Source organism: Anopheles maculipalpis, chromosome 2RL, assembly GCF_943734695.1.
Source record: "Anopheles maculipalpis chromosome 2RL, idAnoMacuDA_375_x, whole genome shotgun sequence".
In the NCBI taxonomy this organism is placed as follows: domain Eukaryota; kingdom Metazoa; phylum Arthropoda; class Insecta; order Diptera; family Culicidae; genus Anopheles; species Anopheles maculipalpis.
In genome coordinates, this window is record NC_064871.1 from 90,615,708 (window position 1) to 90,637,988 (window position 22,281).

The 22,281-nt window shown below is 46.6% G+C and overlaps 4 protein-coding genes across 6 annotated transcripts in view; 1 reads left to right on the forward strand and 3 right to left on the reverse strand.

Moving 5' to 3' along the window:
• LOC126568633 (coiled-coil-helix-coiled-coil-helix domain-containing protein 7) overlaps positions 1–22,281 on the reverse strand; it is a 492,112-nt gene that overhangs the window by 375,992 nt on the left and 93,839 nt on the right. The gene's annotated exons all lie outside the window — the stretch shown is intronic.
• Positions 1–22,281, forward strand: part of LOC126568053 (cyclic AMP response element-binding protein A) — a 394,830-nt gene that overhangs the window by 254,386 nt on the left and 118,163 nt on the right. The window lies entirely within an intron of this gene.
• The window catches only part of LOC126568629 (protein anon-73B1), a 793,767-nt gene that overhangs the window by 45,014 nt on the left and 726,472 nt on the right, over positions 1–22,281 (reverse strand). The gene's annotated exons all lie outside the window — the stretch shown is intronic.
• Positions 1,971–20,668, reverse strand: LOC126567799 (mucin-19-like). The gene is made up of 5 exons (XM_050224100.1): positions 19,019–20,668; positions 4,222–5,117; positions 3,551–4,107; positions 2,414–2,926; positions 1,971–2,326 (listed from the first exon to the last, which is right to left on the reverse strand). Exons 1-5 carry the CDS (start codon positions 20,586–20,588, stop codon positions 2,029–2,031), a joined length of 3,834 nt encoding a protein of 1,277 aa, XP_050080057.1. The 5' UTR covers positions 20,589–20,668; the 3' UTR covers positions 1,971–2,028.

Below are 22,281 nucleotides of genomic sequence, written 5' to 3' on the forward strand. Positions count from 1 at the left end.
CCACCCGTCACATATACTGTACAATTTTTAAAGCCACCAACGAAAACTATCTACACTTTAATAACATAATTTAGACCGTCCATACCGTGGCTTTTTTCCGTACACCGTTTTGCTTGCCTTTCTTTCTTCCATATTTCTATCCCAAACTGAAAAAAAACATTCAACGCACAGCACTACTGTTAAAGTTTGATTCAGACTCGTGTTTAGACCATCATGTTTTTTGTGTTTTTCTCTTATTTAGTGTGGCTTGTTTCAGTGTAGCTTTAATAGCTTCTTACCACATCCACGTTGCACTAAGTGACTTTACAAGGCTTCTCTTCTCCTACACCCCCCTTCGCGGCCAGCCAGCCAAACGTTTCACCCATTCTCTCTATTAGTGTAAATCATTCAGAATAGTATTTTGATGATTAGTTTAAGATTATCTCCATTTCACACTGGAGTTTGTTCAGTAACACGTTTTCAACCGCCCTTTAATGCAGTTTTTTTTTTTTTTTGAATACCAATGCTATTCAAAATCCGTGTTTTGTGTATGAGCGAACATTCTGCTTTTTCTATTCAGTTCTTTAAGCTTACACTCACTTTTTTCTACGACTTCTTTACTGTGTTTGATATTCAATTTAGACTAAATTCTTTCAGCCATGCTTTTTGAGGGCCCGGCGAAAGCAACAACTAAATATTAAACTAATCCACAAAACAATCTATTGTACAATATAGTAAATCTGGCTAGGGGGTTCTTATAAACCTCTCATCTCCAATGCACAGAAAGAGAGGTGTGCGAACGTGTGTCTGTTTCTAGGTTTTTTTTACAATTTTAACGGTCCTTTTTCTCCATTTGCTTATGTACGTAAAATCCTTCCTATAACTGCTACTGTAATAAGTAATAAATACGCACACGTGTCATTGAATTGTAGTTTTTCCTATCGCTCTGTACAATCGCTAACACTACTGCAAATAACAAACAATACAATTTGCACTAGGAAAGAGATAAAGAAAAGAAAAGAGATAACAGATGCTAGGATGATCCGGATCTAAACGCATTTTTACTACTGAAAATACTGATTCTGGTGGTTACTTGCTACAGTTTGATTTCCCTAACATTTTGGTTTACTAACAAAAAGGAGGACGAATGTGGCTTTTATTTTTGTCTCTCACTCTCTCTTTTTGTAGAAGGAAAGGATGGAATGGAAATGCAAATAATTTACTAATACACCTACACTGTAGTGCCATTTTCAACCACCACCTTAAGCAAATGATGGATGGGGAACAGATAGATAGACGAAAGTGAGATTATGTGTGCATCAATGTTGACAAAACGTCTTGTCGCTGTCTCCTTTCTATTGTGCCGAATTGTGCTTCTTTTTGTGGTCTTAAATATTGAACAAGAAAATAGCTATAAAGAAAGAGTAGCACTTGTAAACTAACAAACAATCAACCATCGATCTCTTGTCACACACGCACAGAAATATAGTCAACAAAACCGTGCACCAAAAGCAAGGATTAATGTCGCGCGCGTCACTTCCGTTCTCTTTGATGACCGTGGTTAGACATTATCCTTTGCCGGCGCTTAAGGAACCGCTTTAGTACAATCATCCAGTCGGATGACGAAGAAGAAGACGAACACGATGACGATGTCGATGGATGATGCTGCTGTTGCGATCTACTTGCAGCTTGGAAAACATTACCTTGAAGATGAAGCCGTTTCCGCCACCGGAGTAGTCCCAACGATTGTTTTTTCACCATTTCGAACTGCCTTTTCGTTGTGCTGGGAAACGATCCATTTCTTATGCTCCCGAGCTTCACCGGAACACGATGGATGGCGTAGTAGTAATGGTGGGTGCCAGAGCTTTTTAGCAAACATCTCAACATCATCGCCACAGCGGTTGGTTGCCATCTTCCGGCTTCTGTTGCTTCGAGAAACAATGCCTCATTATTGCATTCTTTTCCAGCACGGCTGGTGCCTCTAGCCTCAACAACTTCCTCATCATCCTCATCATCATCATCCAGATCGTAAACGTCACCGTCGAGCAGCTACGCGTTGGAGTAGAGATGCTCATCCATGGGCCGAAACCGGACCCGCTGCCGGTAGTGGTACTCCTTCAGATATGACTTCAGAGACTTTGGTAGCGTTAGCTCATTAATCCCGTCGTACGTCGTATTGCTCACAATTACGGCCCGGCAGAGTTGCTGCAGGCTGAAGCTAAAGTTACGATTCAGCGGGAACGTTAGCATCGGTTCGAAGAACATCACACAGGATGGATCCTTGTAGTGTTCCAGCAGTCCCGTTACGGTCGAGGCCGTAAACACACCCGGATCGCGTGAGTCGAAGCTGCAAAGATAAACCATTAAAAATTTAAAATAGTTAGATTTTTAGAAAAATATTATATCGATCCTAACCCAACCACACAACACTTACCTAAACTTGTGATTAAACTGCTCTATCCGAGCGTGTAACGACCGATTGTACTTCCGGAACGATACCGAAAACAGGAACTCCTCCTGGGCCGAATCGCGCAACAGGAACGTACCCTCCGGCTTACCTTCCAGCAATCGTTCCGCCTCGTACCGATCCATTTTGCCCCAGTAAAAACTGCAGCTGGTAATTTTCTGTAAATCCGGCACCAAACAGTGGATGAAATCGACCTGCGAATGGATACGCAACCGTCCGAATCCGGCCCGACCCGCAGCACAGGCACCGGCCGCATCCAGCGGCTGTATGAGCTTGTTCGCCATCAGCAGCCCGCGTTGCATTAGGTCACGCGAATAGATGAACGCGATCGGATGGTTTGCGGCCGGTCCGGACGCAATTGTACCGCCGGACATTAGGCGTCGCGGGTGGAAGTTGGGTGGTGCGTCTACACCTTCGCGAATTTCTAGCTCTCGCTGGATGCGGGCCCGTTCATCGCAATCCTCTACCGAGAAATCATCGCTGGAAATATAGGAAAAACAAAGCATTATAATGCGTTCTTGTAGGAGCTAGATCGTAGAGATAGCTGTGTGAATCGTTGAAGATATTCCAATGCTGAGGAAAACACTTCAAAAATTATAAGCAACTGCTCTGGATGTTTTCGCAAGCGAGCAAGAATACTCTTTCAACGCGTGAAAGGATTTAATATTCAATTATCATTTCTTCTTTCCTAGCCCGCATTCAAGGGTACTTGGAACGAAAACTATAGCATCATTCGAAGAACTGCAGCCAGAAGGAAGGTATGTTCATTCACACTTCATTTCACGTTCGATGGGATGAAAATGAAGAAGTTGCTACATGAGAAGTGTTATGAATGCATATTATGGCACTGCAGCAAAAGCTCCTGCTTTGGATTCAAATCGATTAATGTGTTTCATCGAAAGCCAATTGTTTAGATTGAAGTGGAGTGAAATTTTCTTGGAAACACTCTCCAATCCCCAACTTTGCAAAAGGAAGCATGTTCCGGGAACTGTTTCCCGGCACAGCACAACACTAGCAGACACAGATTATTTCACAAGCTTAATCAGCGAATAACGCGTCTCGATAAGGTGTTCACTCACTGACAACGGCAGAGCTCACACGTACCTGGTGAGATCAAACAGAACGGGCGAATCCGATAGCAGTATCACATCGTTGGCGGGAGAATGGTTCGATCCGAGCGGTAGCGCACCGAACAGCGCACCTGCCGCTGCTGCTGTTCCACCAACACCTGATCCGTTTGATCCGTGATGATGATTCGAGGTACCGGCCGCGGTCGAGAAGAAGAACGATGGATGATGATCCGCAACAAGGGCGGCAGCCATCGCATGATGATGATGATGGTGGTGGTTCGACAGCATCGAACCAGGAATTGGCTCTGGGCTGAGTGATATCATCGGCGCCGGTACACCACCAGCAATCGATTGTGCAGATGCTGCTGTGCTGCCAGCGTTACCGGATCGGAGCGAACTTAGCATATGGAGATTGAGTGGTAGCAGCCCAGATCCTTGTATAGCTTCCTCCAACCATTCGACCGATTCGGTTGGTCTGGGACTAGCAACTCGGGATGGTCCTGCTGCTGGTACAGACGTCGGTACGGGTGACGATGGTGGTGGAGGCGATTCGCTCACCTTCCGGTAAGCCGTACAAACGCACGAGTCATCCTGTGGAGCGAAAAATAACACAAAACACATTACACACCTTAGACACTTCCACGGCACTCGAACGCACTGTGGGTGCATGTGTTTTACAAAATCTCATCCAACGCGACCGCTTACCTTATCCGTTTCACCTTTTAAAAGTTTCGCCGAAGTTATCAGCGAGCTGCCGCGAAGCGTTGACCCACTTCCTACGGCCGCCGACACAATACTGTTGCTCATGTCCATCGACATGCCCGCAGTGCTCGGTGACGTGCAACCGCCGCTCGTAGACGCTCCTGCTGTAGCTGCTGCTAACGTTCCCGTCACTGGTGATGCTTTGGTCGTCTGCTTGTGAACACCTGCCACTGTGCCGTTGGTGCGCGATTGTGAAGACCCACTGCCGGAGGACGACTTTAGCGAGAAGGGCCAGTTGGATTTTTTCGCTTTGCCACCGGACGTTGGTGTGTCACTGGAGCGCACATTTTTCGAACCGTTACTATTACGTTGCTGCTTGTGTCCACTGCCCGGTATCCAAGAAATTCGGGACCTCTGTTGTTGCTCCGGTGAGGACGCACCTTCAACTGCTGTTGTGATGGTATTAGCACAGCAACTACCGGTCCGTGCGTTTGACGAGCGCGATCGACGGCCAGCGAACGATAAGGAACCGAACAGTGTGGATGCGGCGGAAGACGATGACTTCCGGTTGCAACACGATGCTGTCGTCGCGGTTGTTTTGGTGGACGACGACGACGACGACGACGACGATGACACGGCAGCAACAGTAGGAGTAACACTACCAACCGTGACCGTGGTTGCTGTTGGACTATCACTGGTCGTGTTTGCTGTGCTCGGCGATGCCGCGTTACTGCTACTGCTGGTCGGAGTTTCTGCTGCTGCTGGTGCTGTTGTTGTCGGTTTCGAGGAATTGTCCTCCAACGCTACGGTCCGTTCAGCATCATCCTTCCCACTGCTGATGGGTGCCGTACCAGTACTACCACCGACGGCAGATGAAGTTGCCACCGAAGATGATCCAGCTGAGAGCGAGATGGAAAGATAGAAAACAGAGAGCGCGAGATAAATACAGAGACATTGAGAGAGCGAGACCAGGATGCAGCGTTACTGTGCGTGAGAAGCAGCTTGAGTCGTTAGGATGGAGAAAACGGTCCGGGAGGAGTCTTATTAACTTGGAAACACACTTCCAGGAAGCTAGAGGGCTAGAGCAAGGCCACAAATAATGCCCAAAAAGGCCTCTCCGAGCTATCCCGGAACAAAAACTCATCACCACCGGCACCTTTACCACCGTACGCTGCTCTGATCATTTTCTGTGGCCCTCGTGTGTCCTCTTTTCTTCTGTCTTCGTTAATGCCGGGCATCACCGAACGGGGATCGAGAAAAAAAGGATCTTCGGTGGGTAGGCATCTGGTTGAGGGTAAAGCAATTGAAGGACATGCCCATCATCGACAACAGTGACAACAGTGAATCAACAGGACACTTAAGCTTGTATCACATCTCATTTGATCCATGATTTGGGCACAGATTGACAAGATTTGTTGTTGTGTGCTATTTTCCAGAATTTGAGTAATCTAAATAATGCTTTCTTAAAATTTAATAAAGAAATTACAATAACAATAAGACAATAATAAAGTACAACTAAATTAGATTCTACTCAATATCAAGATTTTTTTCAAGAAATTAGACATAAAATCGCCGATGAAAGAAAACTCACGCACTGAGTATATTTTTACAAATCGGCTTCCTGCTGCGTACTTCCAACAGCCGAAAGCTGGTTCCCCTTAAACTGGAAATCCATTTACGCAACCAACCAACGAACGAATGCTGCTGCTGCTGCTGTTCCTAGAGGGACCATTCGACGAAAATACACATTCCCAGAATCAGCAGAATAGATAGCCTAGCACCACGAAAAACCCATAGCACTGTTGCAGAGCACCACAAGAGTATCAATCAACCTACCCGGGGAGACATTCCTTTTCGGCTTCGGAGGCGAACGCAAATTTCCAAAATTTCGCTCCACAGGGCAGAGCAGGTTTGTCTTTGAAAAGCCTTCGGGGGAGGAAGAAATGGGCAAAAAAATAAAAGTAAAATAACGAGAGAAAAAACCGCAACAGACTATCGGAAGTGCTTATAGCGCGCGCACCCCATTCTCGGAAGGGCAGGAGCCCTTCCGTCACTCCGGTCACTGCAACTAGAGGCTTTTTTTGCACTTTAGCATTCCGAGAAACAAATGTACAATGTGGAAATAGCTAAATTTTGCAAAAGTTTGTGGTAAAATGTGTAACTTTTTGACCAGGGTCAAAAGGACGCAGAGACGGATGCAATGGCATCCCCCCGGCCACTAGAGTAGAGAAAAAAGCATTCTACAAATTGAAGAATAATTTATGAAAAATTGTTTACAGCAAAAGCAACACGTGAGACAAGAACTGCAGCACAATTTTATCCTAGCACCAAATCCTCATGCTTTGTCCTTTCACAACTCCCAACAAAACTCAATCAAGCGTTGTGCTGTTGTGTGGCACCGCTCCAGACCACGAGGATTGTTTTCCATCTGCGGCGGGCTTCCATCACTCACACGCAGAAAGGGCATGCGCGTGTGTGTGTGCTGCTACCATAAAGAAAAGGATAACAGAACAGTTCACAGACCGAACACCAAATACGTGGAAATAAAACTAATCTGCGAACAAACAATTGCCACGAATTGATCCTTCCCTTTGCCCTTTTTGCCAGACCAATCGCGCGTGTAATATGCATAGGAAATTGCCAGGAAGAAGACGAAAAAAAATGTTTTTCCCGGTGTGGTTAGGATATCTCCTGGTTCAGGACGATGTCCTTTCCAACATCACTCAAAAACCGTCGCTCTCTGGTCGGCAAAAGTACAAACTCAATTTACTGGGAATCTGGACGGGTAGATGAGTCCTCCAGGAACGAACCCACCGTTTCTCCCCCCCCCCCCCCCTTCATCCTCACCTACACGTCCTCTTCTAACCTCCATCCAAAAGCTTTTTCATTTGCATGTTTTAAGCATGACATCCGCTCAGGACTCGAGATCTCCGAGGACACACGATGGGATAATTCATTTGCGCTTTGCTGGGTCCATTTTGAAAAAGGTGTCCTCGTGTGTGTATGTGTCCGCATCCGTTTTACATTCGCTTCCCTAACAAACGCCCATTCTTCTGCTAATTCGAGGATTTACTGATTTCCTTCCGTGAAAAGGGATTCAGTGTAAACACAGCCAACCAACCCACCGACCCGCTCCAAGGCTTGTTGATGGCGCACTGTTGGACTATTGTGTGCCGCTCGTTAACCTGTTCCCGTTTGATCCCAAATCAGTTGAAAGCAGCGTCCTCCATACCTTGCCTTTACACCATTCCACACCATGACGGTCTCGTGGTTCGATTTGAAATTTGCCGAAAAACTAACCAATCTCAAATCCCCGAACCTTCCATGAACCGTCGCATAAATTTACATCAAAAAGCATACGACGACTCACTCGTACGCAGAATTTCAAGGGTCATTTTCACGGAGCGATAGATAAAGCACAGAAGCATCAGGGAATCGTGTCGGTGGGGAGAGATTTGCACACATCTGCAGCTTCGCTTCGCTCACACTTTACCTCGCGTCACACCACCAGCAGAGTACGACCAGCGAGTTGGACAGAAAGTCGAGCATATGATATCGCTTCAGCATGACAAAACACGTTACGACAAGTAGAACACGTGGCAATAGCGACAGCATAATACACGTTATGTTCTGTTGGATGACGTATCGTTTACACACTTATACATGCACTTACTGATTCCTGCTGTCTGCTTATCGCACCAGCTGCGCCCGTTACGAATTGTTTGCGGGGGTAATTCTGGTTTTCGTAGGTTCACCAGAAAGGCAGCTGCGAAATGTGCATATGTATGATGTTTGCCCCGTTGCCCTCGCATAGCATCCGCATGCTTTCTACTTTCGATAAAGTGACCCGTTTTTCCCTTCCGGTAATTCCCTATTCCCACCTCCACGACTTTCGCGTTCTAAGGGAAGCGAGACAGTACAGCTAAAGTAGGTCTTTCTCGATGTCGCTCGATTTCCATCGAAGCTGTAACACCAAGGAACACTTAGTCCGCCCGACACAAACGGACACTTCAATCGCTTCAACGACACAAAATTGGAGCAGTACAACGTCATCGTATCACAAGCTTGTGCGCTACTACCGATAATAGGAGAACGACCTCCGCTTTCCAATTCCAATGCTGCACACACAAATTGCCGGCAAAAGATTGACCGATGACACCGGGGTGGTGTACGTGCTTCGCGACTTTCAGGGTGGGCCGCGCAAAAAAAAAAAACCGTTGTCGCGCGCACAAAATTGGAAACAAATGCCGAGCGATAATGGTCCATTGCGCTCTCCACCGGTGGAGACAAATTACAGCCGGATCACGCAGGCGAAAGGTTACACTACTGGGCGCGATTGCGTACGAACGAGAGCATTTATTTTTCAATTTAATTGTCTCGAACCGTTTTGCGGTGCCTTTCCCGGTGCGGTTTCGGGAGCTTAAAGGTTCGCGGACTAGCTTAATGTATTCCAGCGCAAAAAGGAAACATTGTAATTAGCTTCAAGATGCGGCCGAAAGAGCGATTGCGAAATCTAGATGATTTGAATTGTTATAACGTTTAAGTTCTTGGACAGCGGAATTGAAGTTGAGTAGAGCATTGATAAGGAGAAATATACAATACCGAATAAAATATTCGGAAGGCATCGACCTCTTCTTCTTTTTTGTCTTCTTCTTGGCTTAACGAGCTACTAGCTCACGTCGGTCAACGGTTGACTTATTAAGATTTGCTATCCGGATGGGATTTCAATTCTGGTCCTTCCGTGTGAAGATCTCCTCCGCTGTCCCTACCACCGGGCCGCCTCCAACGATCTCTTTGGTTTTTACGGCTAATGAAAGGCACGATCGACCCCAAAACTGCTAATAGAAACATTACATTTGAAGCAGAAAATTTAAGCACTAAACCTTTCGAAAACAGGTCCCCCAGATTGGGCAACATCTATCCATTACTACATTAATCCAAATCTCTCAAATTCTGTTACGAAGTCACACACCAACATTATTAATCTGCAGCTAATAGAGATAAATAATAACCCAACAACAACAAAGAGCAAAAAATTAATGATCCACCAACAGCAACATCCAATTTAGCACGTCTCGGAGCAGAGGCCTAGTCACCTTTTTGCACATTTTTTTGTCGCGCTTTGTACTCTCACGCAAACCGTACCAAAAGGCAATGCAACAAAAATTCGGTCCACAAATAGGAAAGCGAAATTAGCGGCTCATTAAGCTGTCGCAAACGGGTGGAGGGGGGGGGGGAGGGGGGGGGGCGTAATAGAGGGTTCAAAACATTTGCCCTTCCCTGCACGTAGCGGCGGTGTTCCATGCAGTATAATATCATCGTTATCAGAAAACTTTGCAAAGATGGCCATTTGTTCGCGTTTGTTTGGTGTTTTCTGCTATCGAAATTCGAACCGCAATCGTCTCCATTGACTTTGCGCAACTTTCTGTCACCCAGTCGCTGTTTCGCTTTCGGAACACCCTCTATTACTTAATGACATTAATTATTTCGCTGTAAATGGACTCGGTTATGGTTTGACTTTGATGGCGAATTCAACGAACACTCAAGAAGATCACTTAAGACCAAAGCAAACCGTACGAATCTTGCCAACGGAAATAAAAATAAACAAAACCGTTTGGATGCTTTCAAGTGACACGGCCACGAGAGCTTTGCTATGCCATTCATCGTTTCTACGAACAACCCTTCGGTGGCACCTTCTTCCGACAGCTGTATGTTAGTTGGCAACACGTAAATCAAACAGATTTGTAAACTAAAGTAATCGCTTCTAGGGAACCCGTCTGGTATGCACCCTACCCCTAGACTCGGTCGGTCTTCTCTCTCTCTATCAATATATTTTGACAGATCGTTCGGCAGAGATCAAGAACTAGGGCGTGATAACGCAAAAATTAAGATGCAAAGTTGCCTTCCCCGAACGCTGCTATTGCTTTGAACGTGACGGCCCGGTTAATTTGTAAAAAAAACTTTACTTTGTGTTAAGAATAAATTTCAGCTACTGTAAAGTACTAAATAAGTAATTCAATTGCCCTTAGGCAAACTCTTAAAAATCATCCCAACAATTCAAAGTGTTCCTCAAATACCTTGCCTTAAATATGATAGAAAGCACCAGCCAATTCTGATTTCTAAATTGCGTAACATAACAACGCGATATCCTACTAATGCAACTATCCCAATTATTCATACAAATTTGGAAGTTAAAGGAACGTCGAGTTCCTGGAAATCTTGATTCGCGTTCTTCACGTTAATTCACAGGAACACCTTCATCACACAATTAGCAAAGCATAAGCTTGTACCATGCCTCACAGGCAACACTTTTGCACCAATTACTAAGGGCAAAAAAATTCGGTCTAAAGCTCTTGAATGGTGTAGAAACGTGCCCCTTCCCTGCCCTGACACGACGCACATAAAAGGGTTGAAATGCGTACCGAACAATAGGAATAATATGAATCACCTACAGGTACATGAAATTCGAACCGTTTCCAACGATTTCCGACACAGACAGACGGGTAGACTAGACGGAGAATTCTCCACTTCAGAGAAACACTAATGCCCACTGTGACTCACTGCAACGTATCCGCTATGAATGATCTCCCGGCTAATTCGCAGGGAAAGTATTTACAGCCACCACCACCACCATCATGATTATCGTTTGGTTGTTTCTTGCCAACACATTCCACGACAATTAACGCTGGAAAAGTTCTCACCCCATGCCATCCCTTTAAGCATTCATTTTTAATGGCTAATTGGATGACCAATAATCCTCGGTGTTTGTGTCTTGAGCGGCGACGACTTGTTGCCCTGGAATTGGCCCCTTTTAGGCGAGGAGAAATTGTTCGCTCGGTGAGATTAGCACACTCTTCTTGAACAACATTCTAATTTATAGAACGCGCAAAAAAGGGTTGATACTCATACTGAGCTAGTTCTTTAACGTCTCGGCTTAATTTGCCATTGATCTGATTGATTCTAAGCTGTTGTTGCGTCACTGTTTCAATTTTGATCTCGATACTAACCTTCGGACTCGGTTTTGGCGTATACAACATTGTATCCGAGGCATATTTCCAACTACGCCAGCCATGCTCGATATATGTAGCGGAGCTCGCCGCAATCTTTTACGCCTTGTTAATAATAAGGGCTTGTCCTCCAGACGAATATTTTATATTCTCCGACAGTTTAAGCGCTGTCGAAGCATTAAAATCTGTGAAGGCTATTAAGAGCCCGGACTACTTCGTAAAAGAAATATTAAAGGTCTTAAGCTCATTGTTTGAGAAATCATTCCGGATATCTCTTGTTTGGCTGCCTGCACATTGCGGAATCTTCGGCAATGAAAAGGCAGACCAATTGGCCAAAAAGGGTGCTTCGGAAGGGTCCTTTTTCGACAGGCTTATCTTACCTCACGAGTACATGCGTGCCCCACAGTCTCTCTGCATGGCTCGGTGGCAGAGTTTGTGGGACACCGATGAGCTCGGGAGGTTTCTTTATTCGATCACTCCCCAAGTGTCCTTGAAGCCTTGGTTCAACGGCATCTCAGGTGATCGTGCGTTCATTCGAATGATGTCTAGGCTTAGGTCTAACCATTTCGCTTTGGGCGCGCATCTCCAGCGTATAGGACAGGTCGACTCCAAAGTATGTGGCTGCGGCCTCGGATACCATGACATAGATCATCTTCTATGGTCTTGTGTGGAATACGAGGCTGCTCGACCCGCCCTGTTAGACGCAGTCCGGGGCATTGGAAAGTTGCCGGATACTCCAATTCGGGACCTGCTGGGAGACTGCGACGAGGTCTACCTGAGAGTAATCTTTCTCTTCTGCCGTGCTAACGGATTATTAGTGTGATCCCCTTCCCCCCCACTACTCCCACTGTTTGTCTGTCTTATATATGTTGTACCTCGCTTGTATGAATGATGATGGATGAATGGATGAATGAATGAATGTATGAATGAGTACGATGCGTGAGGGTTGGGTAGCATATGGGAAAGTTGCATCGGCCTATGCGATGGACGGACAAACCAGCAACGGGATGAAGAAGGACAGTAACGAGACTTCATCACAACAATCGGACATAATGAAGGAACCTTCGAAATGGAAAATGATCAAGACCCCCGCTACCATCTGGACCACGAGCATGGATACGCCTGACATTCCCCGGGATAAGGCACCCTCACACGATAGGACCCTTGCTAGGAACACGACTTTGGCTTTGGATGACGGAACTTACGCAACGGAACAACCGAGCACACCCGGGATATGGTGCCCTTTCACAGCTCGGAGAAGGAAATGTCTCCCAGCAAAGAGGAAAGGAGTATACTAATTTTAAGTTTATTGTAAGCAATACGGCCTGGCCGTCCCTTATGAATAAAAAAAAAAAAAAAAAAAAAAACCTTCGGAGGATGTAGTTCCACAATCCTTGAAGGGCCACCACATCGTCAAAAATCTCTTGTGATCCATCATGTCACGATATCATCTGGAGATGCAGCTGTCCACAATAAAGTCTTTTACGTCTTTAATATACGCACACACACGATAACTTCAGCACAAAATTCGGCTTCTAATTATTGACACCAATCGGTAAACACTCGCACACGATCACCCTACTAGAATATTAACTTCGATTCCCAAAGCGCAACTGTCACCCTGCACCGTCGTCGAAGAACTGCATTAATTCGGCGAGCAATCTTCACTGATATTGTATACCACACGCAAACAAACGGCGTTCTCAACAGCGATAGCGGGTGTTGGTGGTGGTTCTCTGTGGTGGTGCATGAGCGCGACTGCGGTGACGCATACTGGCAGAGCGCACGTCGTCCTCCTGCTGATGAGGGATCGTGTATGGGTTGGTGGATGATCTGAGCTTGATCGTTCGCCCTCAAGGAGTACCGGGGCGCGCGGACGTGCCGTACCAGCAGTCAGTACGTATTAGGCGCATTAAATCGCACGCTGGCAGAACAAAAAGGCAATAACAAAAACGACCCGAAACAACCCTGACACAACACCGCCCGCGAATCGTTGAGTCGTAAAATCGCGCCCTCTCCTCTACATGCAGGATGATTCCACAGTCAATGCTGGTGTAGAGGAAAGAACGATACTGACGCGAGAAGAAACTCAGCTGCGACTTGTGGGGTGAATTCCTTCTAGAGGCAGGGCCGTCCCCGTGTGTGGTTCGTCAAACAGCGCGGAGTGACCCGTGCTAGAGCACTAGTCTCTGTGTCACAGGCAGGCAGTACACAAGCAAGCCCTTCCCATCGATTGATGTAGGGGATGGGGCGTGGAAAAAAGGGAACTCTGAGGCAAGAAGTTATCAGTATCGCTTGGTTGCGTCGCGATCTACACCACCGCCACCTACCGAGCCATGATCACGCACCACCGTGCTGTAAGTAAGGGTGAGATTGTCCCCTGCAAAGTGTTTCCCTGTGTTGGAGATGCACGATCGCAACAACACTTGCCATACGCGCGAACCAGAGCGACCCAAAAACTTCACCAGTCGAGAGGAGGCCTCATGCACACAACGAATTCCATTCATCGGGTTCGAAAATCATCTGTGACTAACCGTGACCGAACACGAACGATCCTGTTTCTGATTCTGAGCGGCTGTTTCGCGCAGCTGCAGTTGTTTACATTAGGCTTCGCGCGCTCTTTCTCTACCAATCTGTCATTTATGGGACTATCAAGCGGAATCGTACCCTTCTGCCGTTCACAGTACCTCCGCTTCCTCAGCACTTTCAATAAACATAAATTTATAAACATCACAATCGGTTCTAATACAATAGCTTCCGACGCTAATCAAGCTTGCCTACGTGCGCACATCTCCCCAACATCAACCACTTCTTCTCTGTCGATCATCAGACATTTGCGATTCTCACGCCTGTTTGAAGTCGCCTTATCACCAGCAACATACCTACCACAAACTGCAACACAGCGCGGCAGTAGTGACCGAGGACTTGGTTGCGCTTTTCGGTGGCGCCCCACTACACATTCTACCCCTTCCTATTGAACGGAAGTTCCCACAGCACCGCTGGAACAGTCCTCCTAAGATTAGGATGAGCTCGAGCTGAATATATTTGCTGCGATCAGATGACGACATCATCAGCGTCCGCTTTGGCAGCAGAATTGTCGGGAAATGATGCAATATTAATCCCGTCTTAACAAGCTTTTTGGCAACGGAGGGTTCAAGTCAGTGGGGCTGCACAACTATGTCTGCTGCAGGGTGACATTGAGATACGAACATTCTGGAGCAAGCATCTTGCGAAGCGAGGTACATAAACAACATTTTCCTACGAAATGATGCCGCGAGCATTCATACGATCGACGGGATAGTTGGGGAATTATTATAAACAACATCGTGGGGAGATATTTTACTGACGAGTCGACATTTGATACATGATCAGAGAGCGATAAAATGTAGATGATGGTAGACGCAATTTCGGTATTCGGAATGTTAATGACGTTCAAAGATATATTTCCAACCGCAAAATAAACAGAGTTTTAGCCAACAATACACGCTCAGCAGAAAAATTGTAAGCCACAAAATCTGCCTCGGTCTACTGTCAATAAGCTACGCCTGTCTAACGCATTATTATTCAACAACTGTTCGGGCATTGCATCTAATTCCTCTTGCCTTGTGACCATGAGTATTCGGTCCCTTTCCCAACTCAACACTACTTTATCATGAAGCAGGTGTCATGAATCAGCGATAGTTCAAACCACCGTTACAAACCAGTATTTACATGGGAAAAATCCATTACTCAACGATTAACAAACATGAGGATCCGATAGTGTACTGAACCAACAAACGATAAAGCATGGTGTAAGTTCGGGTCTTGCACCATATCTAGTCACGCTACCTGCCCTTATCAGCAGTATAAGCTATTTCTGTCCACAAGCTTATCACATTCTTCACATCGTAGTACGTCCGTTTACTCATAATTATCAAAGGTCCGGGTCCACACAAAAAAAAAACCAACACTATCGATAGGACACCATACTCATCGCATAGCAGATCTCTAGATTCATTCATAAAATAGCTTTACTCAATGAATGGAACTTCCCTTTAAAAAAAGAAAATAACAACAATTCCGATATGGAAATTTAACGCTCCACATCTCACAAAGTACCACTTCTTGCAAGGGCACGCCGGGCGGAAGAAAGTGATAAGAAAATGAAGAATGGAGGGAAATACAAGCAACAATTCTATTAGCAAGCAAAGCGGAAACGATTTATACAATTGAGGCATGATTTCTTGAGAAGCAAGAAACAAGACGACGACATTCTTGTTTCATTTTTTTCGGAGGGATCCCACTATCTCACACAGTGTAGTGTAGTTTGGGGTCTGGGCATGGCTCCTTCCAGAGACAAATAGAGCGGGTGATAAAGTGATGTGAAGTGACCACAGAGATAGAGCCAACCGAGTGGTAGTGACTAATTTATGAACTGTCTCAATTATCATATTGAAAGCTTTAATTCAATCATACTTCGTCGAGGAGGACTTCCTTTTTTTACGCATAATAACATAGAGATGTAGTAGCGAGGGTTTCGTTGCGATAATGGCGTTCCTAAGACGTATCAGCTAATGCTCAGTGCTTCCAATAAGAAAAGCATCCCTCCCAGGCACCCAGCAGATTATTTGGAACCATTTAAAACCTACACCTGCAGTTCCGTGTAATATCTCCTTGACCTCGTTTGGCCGCGCAACATACGGTTTTGACGTAGATGTTGAACATATTGCACCGTTAGTCCGGATGACGAAAACATCCGTTACCTGCTACCTGGTCAGGGGAGCTGAAAGAAGACACCCTACTGGTTTTTCTACAACACGAGAACAAACTTGCCGCCATTACCCGGGGTTTAGAGAGCAGTCTCCCACAAACAGAAGAGCCAAGCGTGGTGTTTGTACTGCGCGCGGAGGGGGTTGGTGCTGATAACGCAACACCTTCCTAGAATTGATTCACATTTCTGGCCAGGTTCCGGGGAAGACCTGTGCAGTTATCGAACCCCTTTTTCACCTCCCCCTTACAGGTGGTAAATAGATTTGTGTAGCGTACGCGTACATACCGCAAACGCAAGCAAACCATGTACGGACACCATCATGAACGTTGTGTTTGAAAGTGCTCGGAGCTACACACCCCTTCTAGGAAGCTCTTCACCTTTCAGTCTTAGTCGAAATATCCGACGAAACCTCATCCCACTCGTACTTGGGGTGGTGTATCATCCGGCCGGATGCACCGCCATACTCATGGGAAATTTCTCCAGCGCGCATAAACAGCCGTAACGTTATCCGGTTGTTCGGCGAACTGAAAGTCAATTTCCTTTCCTTGGGAGTGTGCGTGTGTGCCCCGATTGTCCCATCAACTACATCATGATTCACGTACGGTCGACAGATTCACCGAAAACTTGAGATAAGAAATTGTCCATGTTGTGGGCGACACTGACACTTGGTGGTGCTGGAATTCGCTATTTACCGCATGGATATAAAACGCTCTGCCTCTGAAACGGACCTAACGGAGTACTTACAAAAAATGTGTAGTGAGGAACACTTAACGCTGCCGTTGTCACATCCATCATCCAAACAAGGATCTTCTAACACAAATACGCTTGTATCAGTGGAAAGGGAAGAAATTGTATTTCTTGGTTGGTATCTCCAACATCAGCACAATGCTGTTAAAAGATGACAAGATAGCATTTATAACGCAACAGACACATCACATCGGCTCGCAATTCGCAATCGGTGTTGCAATGATTCGCAAAATCCAGAGAGCAACATTTCATTGGAAACTGTTTTGCGATATGAAATCAAAGCTTTCTTTTTCATTTTTTGAAGAAGATGGTTGGCCTTTGTATCTTATAGGACCATTACAGTAACTATCGAACGAAAGAGCATATGTGAGAGGGCTGCAAAATGTACGTAAACAACACCACATGTGATAAAGGCTAATGGGAAAACATAGCAACTAACGGAGGGCGTGTTACCTTGTTTTCCTCACGGGTAGGACAAATCGTGCGATATGACGAGTAAAGCTGCATCCAACCTTCCGTCTGACAGTAGATACAATTTTCCTCCAATATGTCCACATTAACGGCAAGCTAGTAATATCAAATGTTTCCATTTCTTCATGCAAAACCACACTTCCACGAACACCGGAGATGCCTGAGCATTCCACGACCGGCACGACTTGCTACACTCTAGTGGGTCGCCCTCTGGCAAAGAAGAGCGCCAGCAGCCGCACCAGCTTCAAAGAATCGCGGCAATTCGTTAGAAACGTTGAAAATGATGGAAAATTTCTTTTCTCCCAAGCATCCCAGGTTAAAAGAAAACCGCTTCTTACCGTCCCCCAAATACAGAACCGCTCAACGTGGTAAAGGTAAAACAAAGACAACGTAGAATGAATAAAAAAATATATAGCAAAACGCGACTTGCGACAACGGCTACACCGGGCGGGCGAATTGGATGCTCGCGCACAGATTGTTCGTAATTGAATTCACAATTTTCCATTCTTGCACAGTGTTGCCAGACAACGGGGGGAGGGGTGGGGGGGGAGTGCAGTGAGATGATCAAAGTGTACCGTCACTTCCGGAAAATTTTTAACGCCATTCGAGCTTCTCCCGGACCGTTGTGGGTGGTTTGCTGTGACTTCTTTGGTGCATCAACTAGCTTCACCGAAAGGACGAAAGGATGCTGCCGCCGGACGGAGCATGCAAAGGTTGAACTGGACGAGAATGTGAGAGCTGTGTGTAGTGTTACGGATTTTTCTTCCCATAGTGGACCGGGCACGCTATTAAATATTAACGAGGCGCACACAGACGAAACGTGGCTCCGACTTCAAAGACTGCGGCTGTTTTGGGGGGTGGAGAAGATTCGCTACTACAAAGCGCCATCGATCATTATTTAACATCCTTCGCGTGCACAACAAACAATAAGGCCGGTATTTCATGGAACTTACAGCTGGAAGAATGAGGAACTCTGTTTTTATTCTTTCCAGAAATGTGTGGAGCAGTTGTATGAAAAACTTTCTACATTAAAAGAGATTATTGAGGCGCTTTGATTACGCTTTTCATGCTCGGTAATCCACTGGGCGTCCCCACTGGTAGGGGAGGCAGCGGCGCTAGTCTTCACACGGCAGAACCGTGGTTCAAATCCCACTACGTGATATCAATAAGTCTAGTAAGCCATCAGATGGCCGACGTGACATAGTAGGTCGTTAAGCCAAGAATAAAATCCACTTGATCATGACCTTCATGGTAGAACAAAAAAGTCTAGAAATTAAACAAATCATTAAAATGGTCTGCCCAGCGTCATTAAATGACTTGAAAACATCTCACGACCACACACACTTCGTTTGCAATCTTAAACGAAGCTCGTACAACGCAACAAAATAGCCAAATTTTATGACCCGCATAATATTCCACCATCTTGCATCATTCACATGGATGGCGATAGTGTGATAGAGGCAACCCGCTTATGGGCGGAAAACAAACTTCAAAACGCACGTATGCGCAATGAATTACAAGCACAATAAGATTGCAAATAAATATTAAAATGACGAAATGAGCCATCGGACATTTCTACATTCCACCACGAGATTCCGTAAAAGGGCGATAGGGAGCAGAATCAGTCTGAAGAGCGACCTTCTACACAAGGCGCGCACCAGCGCTCCACCATTTAATGACACACAGTGCCGAGGGTCCGGGGACGCGTAAGCGTAAACCACACCGCATGCTCCATGCGAAATAACTTCCCACGATCCAAAGGGTAAAAACGCTGCCCCGGAACAGGAGAACTCTCCCTATGTCGCTCTACTCCCATCACACCTACCTTGAGTGTTGTCCGGCTCTGTTGAAATCTGATCATTCGTCGCATGGGAGACAGTCGTGCCGTTATCCGCTGTCGCTAGTGAAGTCACCGCCACAGCAGCCGGTTCTGGCACATTTTCGCCACCGGTTGCCACCGAAGGTGTTACCACCGGTTGGTTACTTGTGTTGAGAATCTTCTCCTCCACCTCGCCTGCATTGCCATTGTAGATGTTCGCACCATTCGCAACGGAACCTGCCACTCCGGATCCACCACCGTTACTATTGCCGAGCAGCCCACCCAACGAACCCGTTGCATTGGCAGCCATTGCCATGGCACAGCACGTCGGACATTCACCGACACTGTACGGATGTTCTCCGCTTTCCTCCGTCACATTATTGTTGCTACTGCGCTGGCCCGCTGTAGCAGCGACGGCAGCGACCGGGCCCAACTTCAAGCCCTCCAGCTTATCCTTCAGATCGATATCGATGTCCATGAAAAGTTGGCTGGCGGTAGGTGCGATCGTGCCCGGTCCCACAGCAGATCCTCCACCAGCGGTAGGGATATCTGTGGCAGGGCGTACTGCTGCACCATTGCTAGAACCAACCATCATCCCAGCAGGGATCCACTGATGCTGTCTCCAGTCGATTGTGCTATTGCTGGGAGCTACCATATCTGACGGCAAATCGGCGATACTGCCGCCACCGCCCGTCACGGGATGGTGATGGTGCAGATGGTGATGCAGATGCATCAGATGATGATGGTGATGGTGGTGCAGATGATGGTGATGGTGATGGTGCAGGTGTCGCAACCGATGCAACAGATGACTGATCGTGGCAGGATCGTGTCCACCGATCATAAACGATAGTGCTGGCTGTGGTGTTGCCGTCGTCGCTGCTGTTGTTACCACACTTGGGCATGGAACATTGGAAGATGGCATTGTGTTTGCGTTGTCTGTCGATGCGGACGGTGTCGCTGTCGGTGTAGGCTCCAAGTGTTCGTTATTGTTCAACCGATTGTCGATCGAACCTGTGGTGCAACTACACGCGCCGTCCGTGCATGCTCCAAAATTGCCATTCTCCAGACATACACACTGCGGTCGTCGAGAAAGTAAGTCGTCTGCAATAACGATGTCTTCCACCGCAGGTTCACCTCCAACACCTACATTCTCCTCCTCAGCCAACGTCGGTGTAATATGCTCTGCCTCCGTACCGGCCGCATTTGGTTCCATTTTCAGCATGCAAATCGTAATGGTAACGGAGCTTTTAGTGCCGTCTTCTTCACCGTCCCCCACCGGGCCGTTACTACACTCGGCACGTCCCACACGTTCGGTGTCACGTTCTGTTACGTTCAGCGCCGACTCAATCGGAGCAACATCGGGCGCACTGTGGTCGCCCGCGCTTAACTGCACCAGGTGCTGGTGCTTAGCCGTTACCAAACGTTGTAAATTCTCACTCTGTCCACTGACGGTACTGCTGCCGCCAGCAGCTACCTTCTCGCCCTCTACCGCACCTTTCGATACTCGTTTCTCTTTCTTTTGCTTCCGTAGTTGATGCTTCTGCTCTCGCTCGAGGCGACTTTGTTTGCCCCCCATGAGTGTCCGATCCGATCGTCCGTCTACGACTGGCGATGTCTGCGACGCACAACACGTTGTTCCTGCTGCACAATCGTACGCATTTGTGGGCACGCCGCGTGGACACGAACTTTGCGCGAGATCTTGTTGCCGAATGACGGTGCGGATGATGATGATGGGGGGTTTATCTTACTCAGCTACTGCGCAGTCGCACTTTCTATACACTACCCGCATACCACACCGCAGCTCGGCTGGTATGACACGGGGTGACGTTTGTTATGCTGGCCGCGAGGCGTGGTGATGGTGGAGGTGCTGTTTCTCCAAGGTTCGATTTGCCCGAAATTGGTCGACTATCGACCAACACACACACATCAGCACACGGCAATAGTAGTACGCAACTGATATTCCCGTTCGATGTTGAATTCCTGGAAGAGATTAAACGTTTATTAGATTTCGTTTGAAATTCATTTCTACACTGCGTGGGCTTGTGTGCCGTTTTCTGTTAGCTTTCCGTCAAACTAGTGTGTTTTGCTTGTTCGTCCAACATGTCTGGGACGGTAAAGTTCAAGGGCACTGGATTTAAATTTCTTACTAACTATATTTATAATGTTTCTTTCCATCCAACCATCTCTGTGCTCGCCCGGTTTTCGTAAGAAACCGTAAAGGTTATTCCGACGAAAAGTAACATAATTCAACCTTACCCGCGCGCTACTGTAATTGAAATTTCGATTCCAAACTACATAAAACCTTGTAGAGAGGCAGCAACTTATCTAAAGAACGACCTCCACCGAATTTCGGTTTCTAAGTTGCCCCTATCGTTATCATTTCTAAACACCTTGCCGTAGATTTATCCTTGACTCAGAGTACGTGCAGTATAAATCGTCGACAGTGACCCTGAGACACGATGTTTATACTGAAAACCCCCCTCCAAAAATCAAATAACCCAATTTGAGCTGGTTGAATTTAGAAAACCAAAACACCGCACAAACATGCGCATAAAGGGACTATGCTACTTTGTGATTTTTGGCCGGCTTATCCATAATTCAAGCAACACCTTCCTCTAGCTTTGGGAATTCCTAGCGAACTGTGTCCGCGACTCAGACGAGCAATTTGTGATGTAAAACAGCGATAAAGTAGTATCTTACGAGGTCTCTCGATCGCGCACTGAAAGTGAAGTTACATTGGCTTGAGAAGACTTGGAGTTGTTGCTGTGCTGTCCATTTGTAGACAACAGCAGCTCCTCGTTTAGAAACTTATTGCACATGTTCTAAGGTATCTCCCACACCTACACCAAAGTAACCTACTTTTAGAATCGACACAAGCCTGAGTTCTCAAGCGCAGCAAGGAGGTCAGTCTGAAGGACTTGTTGTCCGATTTATATCGATCGATGATGAAAAATCACCCAGCAGTGGTGCTAGAATTTCAAACCAGAGCTCCTGGACCACTGCAACCAGCAAAACGGTCTTAAATGTCCCCCTTTCTGCCCGAAAGCTCGAGCTCAAGGAATGTAAACAAAACCCCCGCAATATGTGTTGTTCATAAACAAACACACGACGGTCATTACGCCTACCGAGGAGGGGGGGGGGGGGGGGGGGGACGATAGACGAACGAGACGACGCTCAGAGTCGTTGGCGGTCTTGCGTCCCAGATGACGTTTGTGTGACGGTCGTTAGAATGACCAGATATTCACACGTGACATGCAACGCATCATCGA